Source organism: Jaculus jaculus, chromosome 12 (genome assembly GCF_020740685.1).
Source record: "Jaculus jaculus isolate mJacJac1 chromosome 12, mJacJac1.mat.Y.cur, whole genome shotgun sequence".
Lineage (NCBI taxonomy): Eukaryota > Metazoa > Chordata > Mammalia > Rodentia > Dipodidae > Jaculus > Jaculus jaculus.
The window spans coordinates 16,536,219-16,554,873 of record NC_059113.1 but is presented as its reverse complement, the minus strand read 5'-3'; the positions used below and the strand labels follow the sequence as shown (position 1 = coordinate 16,554,873).

The window sequence follows — 18,655 nt, the reverse complement described above, 5'->3', positions numbered from 1 at the left end:
CGCTCGCCTGTGAAGCCTAAGAACCCCGGTTCAAGGCTTGATTCCCCAGAACCCACGTTAGCCAGATGCACAAGGGGGCGCATGCGTCTGGAGTTCGTTTGCAGCGGCTAGAGGCGTGCCCATTCTCTCTCTGCCCCTTTCTCTGTCTGTTGCTCTCAAATAAATAAAAATAAACAAAATATTAAAAAAGGGGCTGGAGAGATGGCTTAGCGGTTAAGCGCTTGCCTGTGAAGACTAAGGACCCCGGTTCGAGGCTCGGTTCCCCAGGTCCCACGTTAGCCAGATGCACAAGGGGGCGCACGCGTCTGGAGTTCGTTTGCAGAGGCTGGAAGCTCTGGCGCGCCCATTCTCTCTCCCTCTATCTGTCTTTCTCTCTGTGTCTGTCGGTCTCAAATAAATAAATAAGTAAAAATTAAAAAAAAATATTAAAAAAAAAAGAATATTCTTAGCTGGGTGTGGTGGCACACACCATTAATCCCAGCACTCGGGAGGCAGAGGTAGGAAGACGTTGAGTTTGAAGCCATCCTGAGAATGCATAGTGAATTCCAGGTCAGCCTGAGCTAGAGTGAGACCCTACCCCAAAAACAAAACACAAAAAGAATATTCTTGGGCTGGGGAGATGGCTCAGTCATAAAGTGCTTGCTAGGCAAGCATTAGAAATGACTTCAGAATTCTAGCATCCACAGAAAAGCCCAGCATGGTGGACCAGAAGCAACGCACTCGGAAGGCAGGCACGGGGGGGATCCCTGGGGCTTGCTGGCGGGCCGGTCTGGCTGAATTGTTAAGTTCCATGTTTAGTGAGAAACCTTGTTTTAAAAACTAAGATGAAGAGCCGGGCGTGGTGGCGCACGCGTCTGGAGTTCATTTGCAGAGGCTGGAAGCCCTGGCGCACCCATTCTCTCTCTCCCTCTGTCTTTCTCTCTGTGTCTGTCGCTCTCAAATAAATAAATAAAAAAGAATTCTTAAAAAAAAGAAAACACCAGTAAATGAATGAATAAAATAAATAATATGTATTAACTGGGCATGGGACAAATACCTTTAATCACAGCACTCAGGAGACAGAGTAGGAGGATCACTGTGACTTGGACGCCAGCCTAAGACTATAGAGTGAATTTCAGGTCAGCCTGGGCTAGAGTGAGACCCTACCTTGCAAAAATAAAGATGGTAACAAACAAGACACCTGACACCTCTAGCATTCACATGCTACACACAAACATGCATATGTACGTGCACACACATGTGCGCTTTTAAATTTTTTTTAAAATCTGGAAGAAAAAAAAATCTGGGCAGGAGAGATGGCTTAACGGTTAAATCCTCTGAACCTGAGCATACACACAGAGGACCCACTGGACATGGGGGTAATGAGGCTGAGCGCACCTTCCCAGCAATAGTTCCTTCCCCATGAGCTCGGGAGTAAATGTGCCATGAAGAAATTTTCTGTAACCAATTCCAGCATTAATTGCATTAGATACTTATTAGGTGCAGATTTCAACAGGGCTGCAATAATGATTTCATGTTCAAGTAAGCAAGTCTTCTGCTTCGAAGAGATCAAATGACAGTGTATTAAATTAGCATTGGTTATTGTCCTCTGGTTAGATTTTCTTGAACTAGCAAACAAAACCTTGAGATTATGAATATATGTTGTAACCATACTATGTAAACGGAGACTTTCTTCTGTTTTACCTTCATAGAAGTCAGGACACATAGACCAGTTTGAATAAAGAACCGCCTTTGAGGCTTCAAGATCTTAATTTTATTTATTTTAACCTTTTTTTTTAAGATTTAAAAGAGAGGAGAAATGGCTTAGCTGTTAGGGTGCTTGGCTGCAAAGCCTAATGACCTGGGTTTGATTGCCCAGTACCCATGTAAAGCCAGATGTCTGGGGCCGCTCCATACACACGTGGGACATAGATGCCCTTCAAATAACAGACCAGAGAGGATTAAAAATTGTGGAGGCAGGCTCGGGCCGCAAGGCCACTGAGAAATCAAGCTGGGGCTGAGCTACAAACTTCCTGTAGATGCAAGCCTCACATTTGGCCAGCGAGGTCAAATGACTGAATAGGTGCGATAGTGGCCTGTCTGTTGTGGGGGTAAACCAACTGCTGTCCAAGTGGACTGGGGGCCTGCTTAATGGGAGGTAATACATGCCTGGTACTAATCTAATCAAAAACCTATGGTGAGCCGGGCGTGGTGGCTCACACCTTTAATCCAAGCACTCGGGAGGCAGAGGTAGGAGGATCGCCGTGAGTTCAAGGCCACCCTGAGACTACAGAGTTAATTCCAGGTCAGCCTGGACCAGAGTGAGACCCTACCTCGAAAAAAAAAAAAAAAAAAACCAATGGTGGGAGAGGTCATGAACGTTAGGAGAGTAATGCCTGCTCTTTGTCTGGCTAAATGCATATATTATGCTCAGCAAACTGCCCTGTAAGAACTTTACTTAACATTCACACCCACATATTAATGCTACTCTCACTTTTGGTTAGAGAAGCTTCTCTTTCCAGATGGCAGTGACCATTGAGATGACCCAAAAGGCACCATCGTACTGAGACGTGACAGGAGTGCTCAGCACTGAAACATCTCTATCACACCTTCCAAAGCTCAGGGTCCATTGTGGAAGAGGTGGCACGAGAAATGGAAGAGCCAAAGCAAGGTTAGGACTCCTTACAAAGCAATCGCCCAGACACAAAATGGCCCGGATATCCATGACATCGCAGTGCCGAGAGCTACCTTCACAAGACCCTTATAATACGGAGGAGCAGATGATGACATCAAAACAAGAGAGAGATTAATGGAGAAAGGGAGGGGATATGATAGAGTGTGGATTTGTGAAAGGGAAAGCAGGAGGGAATTTTCATGATTTTATTGTCTGTAAGTATGCAAGCTGTCAAAAAAAAAAAAGAAAGAAAGAAAAGAAAAAGCGGAGGATTGGAGTGATGGCTCAGAGGGTAAGACACTTGCCAGTAATAAAACCTAACAACCTGAGTTCGATTTCCCAGTACTTAGGTAAAGCCAGATGCACAGGGGCGCATGCTTCCGGAGTTCATTTGCAATGAGGAGAGCGGTGTGCCCATTCTCTCTCTCTCTGCCTGGTGTGATGGCGCACTCCCAGAACACAGGAGACTGAGGTAGGTTCACGGAGAAGAGCCTAAAGAAAAAAAAATAGTTAAGGGTTCAGAGGTCAAAGATAAAATCTTACATACAATTAAAGCGAGAGCGTACCCTCAAAAGTACCCAAGGCAACGTACATATTCTCCCCTTATTCCCAGCAGGGCTGGCAAGGGGGGACAGACTCACGTGAGTGTTCAGGTCATGGGGCAAAAGGAAGAGAAGAGCCAGCGAGAGATCTAGGGAGAAGAGTGTGCCAACACAGAGAGGGGATTCAGATGAGGAGTGAGTTTTCACCCACAGTTACCCCAAACTTGGAGAAATTACACAGGCAGTAGACCCAGAGGTTAGTGGGGAGGGATACCCACGTGGTACATAGACTTTGGGATTAGAGGAAAGCCATGCATGCATGTGATTAAGGGAGAAGATACCACAAAGATAGAAAGAAGGCAAGATGGAAAATCACCCAAGCTGAGGAACTGCGCCGCCCTCTACCCTGCGGAATAGGGAAGTTCCAGATTTACCTGCTTCCAGGTAGATGGCAGCAAAGCGAGACCCTGGGGAAAAGAGGGCCTGACCGTGTGGGTTACCGCCTTTATAGGACCAGACATCCATGCAGGTGGAGCCTTGTCGTCAGGCTCAATCAGAGACCTGATTGGCTTAGACTCACGGAGGACTCAGATCTGATTGGTTCACAGACTCGGGGAGGAAGCCGCAGAGTTCCTGCTGAGCACGTTGCTGGCAACCATCTTGCAGAGACAAGATTCAGACCCATCTTTCAGTTTTGCCCGGATGGACCGAATGGCATCTCCTTGTTCCTTCTTTGGTCTTCTGTAATAGCATTAAGTGACATAATTTCATCTCTTTATAAGTTAATGTATATTCTGTCATATCTTACTGTTCGTTTAAAAAGGTTTATTTAGGGCTTGGAGAGCTGGCTCAGCGATTAAGAAGCTTGCCTGCAAAGCCTAAGGACCTGGGTTGGTTGGTTGCGGTGGCTGGAGGCCCTGGTGTGCCCATTCTGATTCTCTTCTTTTGCCGTCTGCTCGCAAATAAAATATCTATCTATCTCTATCTATCTATCTATCTATCTATCTATCTATCTATCTATCTATCTATCTATCTATCTATCCATCCATCCATCCATCCATCCATCCATCCATCCATCCATCCATCCATCCAGGTGTGGTGGCGCACACCATTAATCCCAGCACTCAGGAGGCAGAGGTAGGAGGAGCACTGTGAGTTTAAGGCCACTATGAGACTACATAGTGAATTCCAGGTCAGCCTGGGATAGAGTGAAACTACCTTGAAAAACAGAGAAAAATTTCAAAACGAAACAAAGAGCTGGGTGTGGTGGTGCATGCCTTTAATCCCAGCACTTAGGAGGCAGAGGTAAGAGGATCGTCATGAGTTCAAGGCCACCCTGAGACTACATAGTAAATTCCAGGTCAGCCTGAACTAGAGTGAGACCCTACCTCAAAAAAACAACCAGAAACCAAGAACAAAACAACAACAAAACAAAAGACAACAACAAAAAACCCCACAAAGGTTTGATAAGCTTGATTTGGTGGAGAACGTTTTAATCCAAGCACCAAGAGGCTGAGTGTAGAGGCACAAGTTTAAGATGGTAATGGGGGCTGAAGTGTTCAAGGCACTTGTCTGAAAAGCCAAAGGACCCAGGTTCGATTCCCCAGGACCCATAAAACCAGATGCACAAGGTGGCGCATGCTTCTGGAGTTCATTTGCAGTGGCTGGAGGCCCTGGTGTGCCCATTAGATTAGAAAAAGAAGAAACATAAACAAGAATGGTGATGGGCTAGACTTCCGGCCCAGCCTGCAAACTTGCTCTGTTGTGTAACCACTGCATGCAAGCATGACTCAGCACTGTATGTTGTGCGCCTGCGCCACGCTGGCTATATAAGCACCCGGAAATAAGTGCAGTTTGCATTGCCCTCCTGCGCCTGGGTCTCCGAATGTCTACGTGGCTCCCCTCCCCTTCTTCCAGCGAATTCCCCTGGATCCACCTGCTCCGGACACAAGCCAAGAAAACCCTCTTTCAGCCTGGGTGGCTGTGCCGCTAGTGAGTGCCTTTTACGCATCGTCTTTGTCGTGTCCCCTCCCCAACCGTGCATCTGTGGCGCGGGAAGCAAGTTCCAAGCTCAGGAATCCTATTATAGGCCTCCCCATCAGCCTCATGGACTAAGCAGCCGGGCTCCTGGGCAGACAGGTCATGGTGAAGAAGAGGACGTGCCACAGAAGACGTCGGACAGGTCCGGGGCGACGCCAGCCTGTGTCTGGACCCCGGGGCACCTTGGTAGGCTGCAGGATCCAGCATGGGTGGAGAGCGGACACCGGCCCTGCGGCCAAGTGGAGGGGCACTGTCCTGGACCAGGTGCGCGTGAACCCTTCCATGTACCTCATAAAATACGACGGCTGCGACTGCGTGTACGGACTAGAGCTGAACAAGGACGAGAGGGTGTGCGCCCTCCGGGTCCTCCCAGGCCGGGTGGCCCGGCCTGGAAGCAGCGATGCGCGCTTGGCCCGCGTGATCGTGGGCAGGGCGGTGGAGCACACGTTCGAGACCGAGGACGGCTGTCAGGATGAGTGGAGGGGCACGGTCTTGGCGCAGGTGCCCGGCAGGACCACGTGGTTCTACATCACCTACGAGAAAGACCCAGTCTTGTACGTGTACCCGCTCCTGGATGACTACAGGGCGGGCGACCTGCGCGTCATGCCTGACCCCAGTGATTGTTCTCCAGCAGAAAGGGGCCCGGAAGAGGGTGAGGACAGCCTGGTGGGCAAAAAAGTAGAATATGTCAAAGAAGACGGCTCCAACTGGACTGGCATGGTCATCCACCAAGTAGAAGCCAGACCCTCCGTCTATTTCATCAAGTTTCATAACGACCTCCATATATATGTCTACGATTTGGTGAAAACATCCTAGACGTCATCGCGAACTTTGCCAACCATTCCTGCAACTGTTAAATGAATAAATTTTAGACATAAAGAAAAAAAAAAGAAAAAAATCCTAAAAGGTTTGTTGTTTGGAATTTTTGGGGGGCAGGGGGTGGGTGTTTGAAGCAGGGCTTCACTCTCACCCAGGCTGACCTGCAGCTCCCTCTGTAGCCCAGGTTGGCCTTAAACTCACAGAGATCCTCTCTCTCCCTCTATCTGTCTTTCTCTCTGTGTCTGTCGCTCTCAAAAAAAAAAAAAAAAAAAAAAAGCTGGAGAGATGGCTTAGTGGTTAAGCGCTTGCCTGTGAAGCCTAAGGACCCCAGTTCGAGGCTCGGTTCCCCAGGTCCCACGTTAGCCAGATGCACAAGGGGGCACGCGTCTGGAGTTCGTTTGCAGAGGCTGGAAGCCCTGGCGCGCCCATTCTCTCTCCCCCTCTATCTGTCTTTCTCTCTGTGTCTGTCGCTCTCAAATAAATTAAAAAAAAAAAAACTCACAGAGATCTTCCTAATGTTAGAATTAAAGCGGTGAGTCATCACTTCCCTCTTGTTCTGTATTTGTTTTTTTTTTTTTTTCTGAGGTATAGTCCCACTCCAGCCCAGACTGACCTGACACTCAGTAGTTCCAGGCTGGCCTCGAACTCACAGCAATCCTACTAACTTTGCTTCCTGAGCGCTAGGATTAAAGGCATGTACCACCATGCGCCTGGCTTTGTTTTGGATTTTTTGTTTGTTTGTTTGTTTGTTTTGAGATAGAGTCTCACTCTAGCTCAGGCTGACCTGGAATTCACTATGAAGTTTTCAGGGTGGCCTCATGTGCGCCACCACACCTGGCTCTTTGTTTTCGATTTTTGAGACAGGATCTCATATAGCCCAAGGAATCCTTAAACTTTTATGTAGCTGAGGATGACCTTGAACTCATGAGCCTCCAGCCACTACCTCCAAAGTGCTGGGATTAAAGGCAGGCGCCACCTTGTTTGGCTTTTCCCCCCCCCACCCCCCAAGGTAAGGTCTCACTCTAGCCCAGGCTGACCTGGGATTCACTCTGTGGTCCTAGGCTGGTCTCAAACTCAGCGATCCTTACCTCTGCCTCCTGAGTGCTGGGATTAAAGCCACGCGCTATCCTGCCCGGCCTGCCCGACCTTTTTGAATGGCTTCTGTCTGTGGTGCTCACACGTGACTGCCCAAAGCAGGGTCTTTCATTTTCAGCTAAGAGTGTAGATTAAAGCACTCGAAAACTAATTTAGGTTTCAAACGCCGGAGAAGTCGATGCCTGCCAGCTGGGAGTGTGGGTAGGCAAGTATTTTTAGGGGAGGGCAACCCTATCCTAAAGAAAGTCAGGGTGTTGCTTGCTGGTCATGAAGAACTGGAGGCGGATGCTGGGTAGGAAACCAGCAGTCCATTGAAGTGAAAAAATGAAAGAAAACATAAAGCCATTAACTACTCTTTTTTTTTTTTTTTTTTTTGCCCTGTGTGTGTGTCTCTTGCTGCATGTCCTTGATGGCGGTTGCCTGAGTGGACTGTCGAGTGTCTTGGTCCACTGCGATTCCAGGAAGGGTCCCCAGTTGAGGTTGATGCAATGTTGAGGTTTGAATTCAGGGGTTGAATGCATGGTATCAGGGGTATGCACTCAACCCACCCACCCATCTCTCTAGCCCTCTTTCGTTTTATTTATTTTAAAACATATTTTATTTATTTATCTATGAGAAAGAAGGAGAATGGGCACGCCAGGGCTTCTGGCCACTGCAAACAAACTCCAGACACATGAGCCACATTGTGCATCGGCTTTATGTGGGTACTGGGGAACTGAACTCTGGCCTTAGGCTGTACAGGCAAGTGCCTTAATCACTGAGACATTTCTCCATCCCTATTTTTATTTATTTATCTTTTTTGAAGGTAGGGTCTCGCTCCAGCCCGGGCTGACCTGAAATTCACTGTGTAAGTCTCAGGGTGGCCTTGAACTCATGGCGATCCTCTTACCTCTGCCTCCCGAGCGCTGGGATTAAAAAGGTGTGTGTTCCCATGCCAGGCAGAGAACGGGCATGCCAGGGCCTCCAGTTGCTGCAAATAAACTCCAGAGGCATCTGGATTTATGTAGGCACTGGGGAATCAAACTCAGGCTGTTGGGCTTTAGAGGCAAGCACTTTAATCGCTGAGTCTCTCTCCAGCCCCTTTTATCCTTTCTTTGTGGTTCTGGGGTTGGCCTCTACAGCCTGTGCACACTAGGCAAACGCTTCACCACTGAGCTATGATCCCAGGCCGCAGCCACTTTTGCCTTTCTTCCCCTTTCTTCCGTCCCCTCTTTCCCTATGTCTTCTACTATGTACTTTGTTTTATTAACATATATAAACTGCGCATGGTGGCCACGCCTTTAATCCCAGCTCTTGGGAGGCAGAGGTAGGATCACCGTGAGTTCCAAGGTCACCCTGAGAGTACATAATGAATTCAGGTCAGCCTGGGCTAGAGTGGCAAAGAATGGGCGAGCCAAGGCCTCTTGCCGCAAATGAATTCTAGATGCACGTAGCAGTTTGTGCATCTGCTTTATGTGGGAAACCAAACGCAGGCCATCAGGCTTTGCAAGCAAGCATCTTCAATGGCTGAGCCACCTTCCCAGCCCTCCTGTGCACTTTAAAGGCAGTACTGTGCTGACAGTTGATTCACATTTGGCTCCTTAGGAGAAACAAACAAACAAACTTGGTTTTATAGTGTTCGCCCATTTCTGTGTTATGTATAACCAGCTCTCTTCATAGGCTACTGAGTGGGAATTTGGGGACGGGTGCTGGGTGGTACGCCAGACAGGAAGCACAACAGGAAGTAAGGACGCTGATGAGCAGTGATGATAGTTGTACCAGTTACCTTCTCGGTGCTGGAACAAAACACCTGACCAGAGGCAGCTTATGGAAGGAATAGGTTTATTTCCAGCCCACAGCTTTGATAGGAGGTTTCTTTGCCACTCAAGGCTTGCCCCCAGAGACACACCTCTTCTAGCAAGGCTCCACCACCTGGGGATCAAGTATGGGGCATCATCACACACACAGGAGATTGTGGGGGACATTTTACATTCAAGCTACTGCAACAGGGAAGTGACAGTGTCCCTGTCACAAAGAACCATCACTTGGCACTTGGGTGGTTTAAACAACAGATAATCATTTTCTTGTTTTTTTTTTCAAGGTAGGGTCTCGCTCTAACCCAGGCTGACCTGGAGTTCATTATGTAGTCTCAGGGTGGCCTCGAACTCTCGGCGATCCTCCTAACTCTGCCTCTGGAGTGCTGGGATTAAAGGCGTGCGCCACCACGTCTGGCAGATATTCATTGTTGCACAGTTTTGGAAGCTGAAAGTCCATGACCAAGGTGTTGCAGGGTTGGTGTCCATGGAGGCCTCTCCTTGCCTTGCTCCTGCACCCTCCCCCCCCAGATGACTGATACAACTTGAGGGACCTTGGGGAAAGTGGGAGTTTGATGACCAGGCAGCAGGCAGGAAGATGTTTCCAGCCAAGAGAAGGCATCTGCTTTGATCTTAGCGCAATAGATAAAAGATTGAGGGCTGGAGAGATGGCTTAGCGGTTAAGGCGCATGCCTGTGAAGCCTAGCGACCCAGGTTCGATTCTCCAGGTCCCACGTAAGTCAGATACACATGGTGGCACGTACATATGGAGTTCATTTGCAGTGGCTGGAGGCCCTGCATGACCATTCTGTCTGCCCCTCTCTCTCTCTCTGTTTCTAATAAATAAATAAATGGAAATAAAAATCTTAAAGAATATAAAAGATCAAGAGCATAGTGGGTAGGAGTCCCACGGACTGGCCCCAAATGAACTTAACCTTGGGAAAGCCAAATCACTCTGAGGATTTCCATTTTTCTCACTCATAAAACATGGCCCATCCCAGATTCCATGACGGTATGAGGAGAGGAGCAGGAGCACCAGAATGCTTAGTTGTCAGAGCCTGGCGCACGTTGCTGGAAAGGTCTCCCCACCCTCTGTGGCAGCGATCCCTTGTTATCCAAGGTGTTGCAGTCTGGGTCGCATTGCTGGTAGAAATCACCCAACCATGAGTAGCTTCTGGGAAAAAGAGATTTATTTTGGTTTACAGGCTCGAGGGGAAGCTCCACAATGGCAGGGGAAAACGATGGCATGAGCAGAGGGTGGACATCACCCCCTGGCCAACAGAAGATGGTACACAGCAACAGGAGGGTGTGCCAAACACTGGCAAGGGGAAACTGGCTTTAATACCCATAAGCCCGCCCCCAACAATACACTTCCTCCAGGAGGCATTAATTCCCAAATCTCCATCAGCTGGGAACCTAGCATTCAGAACACCTAAGTTTATGGGGAACACCTGACTCAAACCACCACACAAGGCGAGCTCTCCACCTTCAGAGTTGAGTCGGAATGCTACTGCAGCGCACGTCCCTGCTGGAACCATGTCAACCTGGGTGAATTTGTTCTCATTCCCAGGGTGGGAAGGGAAGCCATCTGTCTCTAAAATCTGGATTCTCCGTTTTGTGTTACTGAGGGCTTGGATTTCATCCTAATGTCTTTTTTTTTTTTTTTCTTCCCTACAGGCCATGGGAACCCATCACTGGAAAAAAAAGAAGTAAAAATAGGCCTTTGGGGAGTGAGAGACTATAGGTAGGAGCCAGGAAGGATTGGAGAATGAGGGGAAGGACCTGACTCTGACAGGTGCTGGCCTCTCGCACCTGTGTTCCCCTGGCCTAGGAAGTGCCAGGTGGCACCGTGGAGTGCCAATAAACATTGCGTCATCTGGAAGGGACACCACCCTGCTCCACGAACACATTCAAAGGACCCTAGAAGACAAGATGTCCCACCAATAAGATGGCAGTGGGAGAGGGTGGGGAAGGCCTAGAGAGCAGGCCTGGTATCTCTGCTTCCGAGCCAGGTTTGGGGTGCTAGTATGTATTCCAAGTTATGGACCTCAGTGACACGACCGTGTACGCTAGCTGTTACATTACATCTATCTGTAAATTCCTACACTGGTCTAGATCATTCTGGGCAAATATGGTCTCTCCTCTTGGCATCTGCAGTTAATAGAACAGGTAGCGTAGTTCCTCTCTGTTGAGTGACAGCATAGCTTCTAGGTAAGGCCTCCTTCGCAAGGCAGGCTGGGAAATGAAGTCCTTCTGCAGGCAGTAATCGGCTTGGCCACCACCTAGGGTTCTGAGACAAAGGAGGAGAAGGAGGACGGGCGGTTAAGGCAGGCAGATTGTGGGCTCGAGCACATCGTGTCCCCCCAACCCCCCGCCCGAGAAGCACATAGCTGTTTCCTCAGTTTCTTCCACCCTACGCAGAATCTGTCATCCATGTCTTCACATCTTAAGCCAAGACAAACAGAGCTGTGACGCGCGTCCTGAGGTAGTTTCCATCCAGGCCCAAATGAAATGGCATCATCCTTCCTCCTCTACACTCACACGTTCTGTTCTTCTCGTGCCTCTCTGTCTTCCCTTCTCCCTCTCTGCACATGGGCACAGAGCAAGCGTTAAGATTACCTTTGATGGGCTGGAGAGATGGCTTAGCGGTTAAGCGCTTGCCTGTGAAGCCTAAGGACCTGGGTCCGAGGCTTGATTCCCCAGGACCCACATTAGCCAGATGCACAAGGGGGCGCACGCGTTTGGAGTTCGTCTGCAGTGGCTGGAAGTCCTGGTGTGCCCATTCTCTCTCTCTCTGTCACTTTCAAATAAATAAATAATAAAAAAATTAAAAAAAATTACCCTTTGAGGGCTTGAGAGATTGCTTAGCGGTTAAGGTGCATGCCTGAGAAGCCTAAGGACTCAGGTTTGATTCTCCAGGTCCCATGTAAGCCAGGCACATGCATCTGGAGCTCATTTGTAGTGGCTAGAGACCCTGGCATGCCCTCTCTCTCCCCATCTCTCTGTCTCTAATAAGTAAATAAATAATAAATCAGAAAGAAAAATAAAATTAAAACCGGGTGTGGTGGCACACGCCTTTAATCCCAGTACTCGGGCGGTAGAGGTAGGAGGATCTCTGTGAGTTGAGGTCACCCTGAGACTACAGAGTGAATTTCAGGTCAGCCTGGGCTAGAACAAGACACTACCTCAAAAAACCGGGAAAAAAATTAAATTAAAAAAAAAATATTATCCTTTGAGCAGCAAACAACTGACCACGATTCCTGAAATCGAACAGCTAGCCTGCGAACTGGCTCCTTTGACAGTCACAGGCAGCAGAGCAGAGGTGTTTCTTTTTGCTCAGGGGAAGCAGCTCCAAGAAAAGGGGACCCCCTCTACACCGTGGGGGCTCCTGCGACTAATAGACTTGGACCATTCATATTCATTCCTTGATGACGACAGAGTATCCCTGAGATACAGCAAATACTTGGAACATGGAGAAATAATGCTGCTTTTTGTTTTTGTTTTGTGTGTGTAAAGTGGCATGGAGTAGTGTATGTGGTGTTTGCGTGGATATGTGCCCTCATGGTGCCCCATATGCTTGCCTGTGGCAGAGGAGTGGCCGGCCTGAGGTGGTCAGAGTAGAAAACACTGGGTGTCTCTCTCCATTGCTCTTCCACTTGGACTTTTTTGTTTGTTTGTTTTAGGTTCTCATTCTAGCCCAGGCTGACCTGGAACTCACTATGGAGTCTCAGGGTGACCTCGAACTCATGGCGATCCTCCTACCTCTGCCTCCCCAGTGCTGGGATTAAAGGCGTGTGCCACCACGCCGGGCTTAGTCCACTTGGCCTTTTTGTGTATTTGGCTTTACGTGGGTCCTTAGGCTTTGTAGACAAGGGTCTTGGAGCCAGAATCTCTGTTTATTGATTCTGGAGTTTCTGGGCTTTGATGATTCTCTGCTGTCTGCTTCCCTGGGGGTCCAGGGCTAGAGGTGCATGTGTTTATGTGGGAGCCCTGGTAGTCTCAGACCACGTCAGGCCTTCATTCTTTTGTAGGAAACTCACCTAACCACTGAGCAATCTCTCCAGCCCGTACTTTCTTTTCATACCGAACACAAGGCTTTGGACCTTCAAAACAAAAGATTTAAAAGAGCCAGGCCAGGGTTGGAGAGATGGCTTAGCAGTTAAGACAATTGCCTGCAAAGCAAAAGGACCCAGGTTCGATTCTCCAGATCCCACGTAAACCAGACGTACATGGTGGCACATGTGTCTGGAGTTCATTTGCAGTGGCTACAGGCCCCAGCATGCCCATTCTCTCTCCTCTTTCTGTCTCTAATACATAAATAAATAAAAGACAAATCTTAAAAATAAAGGAGCCAGGTGTGGTGATGTGCACCTTTGATCCCAGTACTTGGAAGGCAGAGGTTGGAGGATTGCTGTGAATTCAAGTCCACTCTGAGACTGCATAGTGAATTCCAGGTCAGCTGGGCTAGAGTGAGACCCTGCCTTGAACAACAACAACAAAAAAGATTGAAAAGAGAACTGGCTGTGATGCATGTCTGTAATCCCAGTTCTTGGAAAGTGGAGGCAGGAGGATCAGGAGTTCAAGGTCATCTTTAGCCACCTAGAATTTGAAGCCAATCTGGATCACATGAGATCATATCCCAAACAAACAAACTAAACTAAACTAAACATGAAAAGCTAATAAACATTTATTGTGCGGCAAAGTCAAGGTTTCATCATTTTGTAGGGTGCCATTTATCTCAGCCTGTTGCAGAACTTGAGATGGGGGTACAGTTAGGGTGCCTGGAGCCCTGAAGTTTAAAAAAAAAAGGCAGGGAATATGCACTTGCTAGGAATCAAGGGTGATCTGACTTGTCTCTTGCCTGGTTCCCTAGATCTGGTTCTCCACAAACAACCAGGACCCCTCCTGGGAGGGAGGTCTTTCATAGGATTTAAGCACGGTGGTTGGTCAAGTTCAGCCCTCAGAACTTGGTGTCAGGGCTGGCCTCTTCCTGAGACAGCCCCCAGCCCTAACCAACCAGCTGCCCTCTGGTTCACCTGAGCTGGAAGACAGTCCACCACCACCATAAGGTTATAAATACCTTTGCAAGGGGAGGGCAGGCTCTCTGACCACTGGGGAGCTTCCAGCTGTGGGTGAGGTTTTTCCCAGGCCCAGCAAGGAGGACCCCTGGGCCTTACACTCCACATGAGTTCTTTTGTTTATTTTTATTTATTTATTTGAGAGCTACAGACAGAAAGAGAGAGACAGAGAGAGAATGGGTACACCAGGACCCCCAGCCACTGTACATGAACTCCAGATACATGTGCCATCTTGTGCATCTGGCTTATGTGGGTCCAGGGGAATCGAACCTCAAACAGGGGTCCTTAGGCTTCACAGGCAAGCACTTAACTGCTAAGCCATCTCTCCAGCACCTCAGCATGTCTTTAGATTAGGCCTGGTGTCTTGATTGAGAGGCCTCCAGGGATTAATTTAAAAAAAAAAATCTATTTATTTCTATGAGAGAGAGGCAGAGGCAGATATATAGAGAGAGGATGGGTGCACCTGGGCCTCCAGCCTCTGCAAACGAACTCCAGACGCATGCGCCCCCTTGTGCATCTGGCTAACGTGGGTCCTGGGGAATCGAGCCTCAAACCAGGGTCCTTAGGCTTCACAGGCAAGTGCTTAACCGCTAAGCCATCTCTCCAGTCCCCGTATGGCAGGAGCTCCTTGAACTTTCTTTTCTCTCTTCTCTTTCTGCAGTTTTTCCAGGCCCTTCACGTGGGATCTCTAGCCACATGGGTGCCTTTCCTTGGCTCTGTACTTACCTCACTAAATGTAATAATTTGGCCTGGAGAGATGGCTTAGTGGTTAGGGCACTTGCCTGTGAAGCGTAAGGACCCAGGTTTGATTCTCCAGGTCCCATGTGAGCCAGATGCACAATGGTGGCACGTACATCTGAAGTTCATTTGCAGTGGCTGGAGTCCCTGGCATGCCCATTCTTGCTCTCCATCTCTCTGTAATTAATTTAATTAAATCTTTAGGGGACAGAGGGAATTACCATGGGATATTGTTTACAATTATGGAAGTTGTCAATAAAAAAATTTATAAAAAGTCTTTTAAAAGTAAATATATTTAATAATTATCCTTCTTTTTTATTCAATTATTTGATTAAAATTAGAAATGAGGGCTGGAGAGATGGCTTCATGGTTAATCACTTGTCTGTGAAGCCTAAGGACCCCGGTTCGAAGCTCAATTCCCCAGGTCCCACGTAAACCAAATGCAAAAGGGGGCGCATGAATGTGGAGTTCGTTTGCAGTGGCTGGAGGCCCTGGCGCACCCATTCTCTGACTATCTGCCTCTTTCTCTGTCTGTCTGTTGTTCTCAAATAAATAAATAAAAATGAACAAAATTAGAAATGAACCTAGAGTTTGGGGTTAAAGACTTTCCTGGACCCCCTAAGACCCCATTATAAACTGAGGTCGGAATTCCAAATGGTAGGTGGGGGGAGGGGGCTGAGAGAGAAGATGGAGTGTAAGAGTTTACCTAAACACAGGTGCCAGGTTAGAGTCTAGGGGACCTGGGTGTGTCCTTAGTCTGGCCATGAGAATGTCTACTCACTGGAATGTCTTAGCACTTGATAAAATGACATGTGGAAGCCAGGTGTTAGTGGCGCATACCTTTAACCCCGCCATGAATTTGAGGCCACCCTGAGACTACATAGTGAGTTCTAGGTCAGCCTGGGCTAGAGTGAGATCCTACCTCAAAACAAACCAAAAAATTAAAAAAAATAGCCAGGCGTGGTGGCTCATGGGATTAGGAGGATAGCCATGAGTTCGACGCCACCCTGAGAGTACATAGAGAATTCCAGGTCATGGGGAGGGCAGGGTAAGGATGGAAGGATGAGATGCCCTCAAAGACTTGGAGTGAAAGCTGTTTTAAATAGGCTCTTACTGACCCTGTAGCTGAACTGAGTTAAACCTCTTGGCAGAAACTACACCCTCCATCCTGCTGGATTCCACTTCAGCCCAACACCAATGCTGGTCAGCAGAACTGTAAGTCTTTACATAGGGAGGAGTCATCTGTTTACCTAACCTAATCTATTTATTTTTGTAGAGGCAGGGTCTCCCTCTAGCCCAGGCTGACTTGGAACTCACTCTGTAGCCCAGGCAGGTCTTGAGTTCTCAAACTCATGACCTCATAGTGAGCCTCTTAGCTCAGCCTTCTGAGTGCTGGGGTTACAGTCATGTACCACCATGTCCAACTGTGGAGGAGTAATTTTGTAAATTTTTGTTTTGCTTTGTTTTTTGAGGTAGGATCTCACTGTAGCTCAGGCTGACCTGGGAGTCACTTTGTAGTCTCAGGGTGGCCTTGAACTCACGACAATCCTCTTCCCTATATATTGATATAGGTTGTAGTCTAATGCCTCTCCCTTGTTCCCATTTCCCTGCTGGCGCTCCTCAGTAGGGTTCCTGGTGTTCATAGTGGGGTAATTAGGGTATCTGTCTCTGGGGGAAGTTGTGCCTCCAGAAATTGTTACCCACCTTTTGGCTCTTACAGTCTTCCCTGACCCTCTTCTGCAGTAATCCCCAAGCCTTGGCAGGTATGATACTGACTCAAGAAATTTTTAACTTAAATAAATCCAGGGTGTTATTATGATTGCTTCAGCCCCTAAATGGCCTGACCAACTCTTTTATTATACCTTTGGGGTAAGGTGTAGTGTAACCATTTTGAAGAAATGATCATGACTCAAAAAAGCTGAGCAGAAGCCAGGTGTGGTGTGACACACCTTCAATCCCAGCACTCAGGAGGCACAGGTAGGAGGATCCCCAGGAGTCTGAGGCCAGCCTGAGGTTATATAGTGAGTTCCAGGTCAGCCTGGGCTACAGAGAGACCCTTCCTCACCCTCCCCTCTGCCACCCAGACAAAGCTGAGTAACTTATTCCATTAAAGGATAGAGAGCCCATTATGTTTTTGTTTGTTTGTTTGGCTTTTGGTTTTTCAACACAGGGTTTCATTCTGGCCCAGGCTGATCTCAGGGTATCCTTGAACTCACACTGATCCTCCTACATCTGCCTCCTGGGTGTTGGGATTAAAGGTGTGAACCATCATGGCCAGCTTGAACCTATTACTTTAAAAAAAAATTGTCATTTTATTTTTATTGCCAACTTCCATAATTAACAATAAACCATGAAAATTCCCTAACCCCTCACTTTCCCCTCTGCAACTCCACTCTCCATCATATCCCCTCCTCCTCTCAATCAGTTTCTCTTTGATTCTGATGTCATGATCTTTTCCTCCTCTTATGATGGTCTTGTGTAGGTAGTGTCAGGCACTGTGAGGTCATGGATATCCAGGCCATTTTGTGTCTGGGGGAGCACATTATAAGGAGTCCTACCCTTCCTTTGGTTTTCAGAATTTGGGTTGGGGCAACTCAGGGACATAGAAAGGTGGGTCAATAACCATGGCCTAAAACTGGACATGGGGGGCTAGAAAGAGGGTTCAGAGGTTAAGGTGCTTGCCTGCAAAGCCTAATGACCTGGGCTGGAGAGATGGCTTAGCGGTTAAGCGCTTGCCTGTGAAGCCTGAGGACCCAGGTTCAAGGCTCAATTCCCCAGGACCCATGTTATCCAGATGCACAAGGGGGCGCACGCGTCTGGAGTTCGTTTGCAGTGGCTGGAGGCCCTGGCACGCCCATTCTCTCTCTCTCATTCTCAAATAAATAAATAAAAATGAACAAAAGAATTTAAAAAAAAGCCTAATGACCCAAGTTCGAGTCTCTAGTACTCACGTAAAGCCAGACGCACAGCGTGGCACGCGAGTCTGGCATTCGTTTGCAGCAGCTGGAGGCCCTGGGGGCCCATTCTGTCTCTGCCTCTCTGTCAGCTGTGGTGTTGCCTTTGATATCAGCACCCTAGAGGCAGAGGCAGGAGGCTCACTGTGAGTTCGAGACCAGCCTGGGACTATAGAGTGAGTTCTAGGTCAGTCTGGGGTAGAGTGAGACCCTACCTAAGGAAGAAAAAAAAAAGGAAAAGGATGGGTGTGGTGGTGTACACCTTTAATTCCAGCACTCAGGAGGCAGAGATAGGAGGATCTCTGAGAGTTCGAGGCCACCCTGAGACTACCAGGTCAGCCTGGATTAGAGTGAAACCCTACCTTGAAAAACCAATAAATAAATAAATAAATAAATAAGCCCTACTTAATACTCCTCTCCCCCCCCCCCCCCCCCCCCCCCCGTTGCAGTCAGGTTTGCATTGCTGGCAGAAATCACCCAACCAAGAGCAGCTTGTGGAGAAAAAAAGGTTTATTTTGGCTTACAGACTTGAGGGGAAGCTCCATGATGGCACGGAAAATGATGGCATGATCAGAGAGTGGACATCACTTCCTGGCCAACATCAGGGGGACAACAGTAACAGGAGACTGTGCCAGACACTGGCAAGGGCAAAGTGGCTATAACACCCATAAGCCCGCCCCCAACAATACACTGCCTCCAGGAGGCTTTAATTTCCAATTGGCATCAGCTGGGGAGGCTAGCATTCAGAATACCTAAGTTTATGGGGGACACCTGAATCAAACCTCCCCCCCCAAGAAAACAACTTGGCATGGTGGTGCACGCTTACGAAGTTCAGTGCTCAGGTGGTGCTATATTGTGAACTGGAGGCCAGCCTGGGCCACATGAGACCCTGTCTCTACAAAAAAGCTGAGGAGGTCTGTGACTAGAGACATGGCTTAGTGGT

At 48.2% G+C, this 18,655-nt stretch overlaps 1 protein-coding gene across 1 annotated transcript; it reads left to right on the top strand.

Annotated features, from left to right (window-relative positions):
* Positions 1 to 5,337: 5,337 nt before the first annotated feature.
* LOC101594693 (spindlin-1-like) lies at positions 5,338 to 6,051 on the top strand. The gene has a single exon (XM_045131798.1). The coding sequence runs from the start codon at positions 5,338 to 5,340 to the stop codon at positions 6,049 to 6,051; it is 714 nt and encodes a 237-aa protein (XP_044987733.1).
* Positions 6,052 to 18,655: the final 12,604 nt, after the last annotated feature.

What these genes read in the sequence shown, in the direction of transcription:
- LOC101594693 (XM_045131798.1), top strand. Translation starts at nt 5,338, where the DNA reads ATGGTGAAGAAGAGGACGTGCCACAGAAGACGTCGGACAGGTCCGGGG.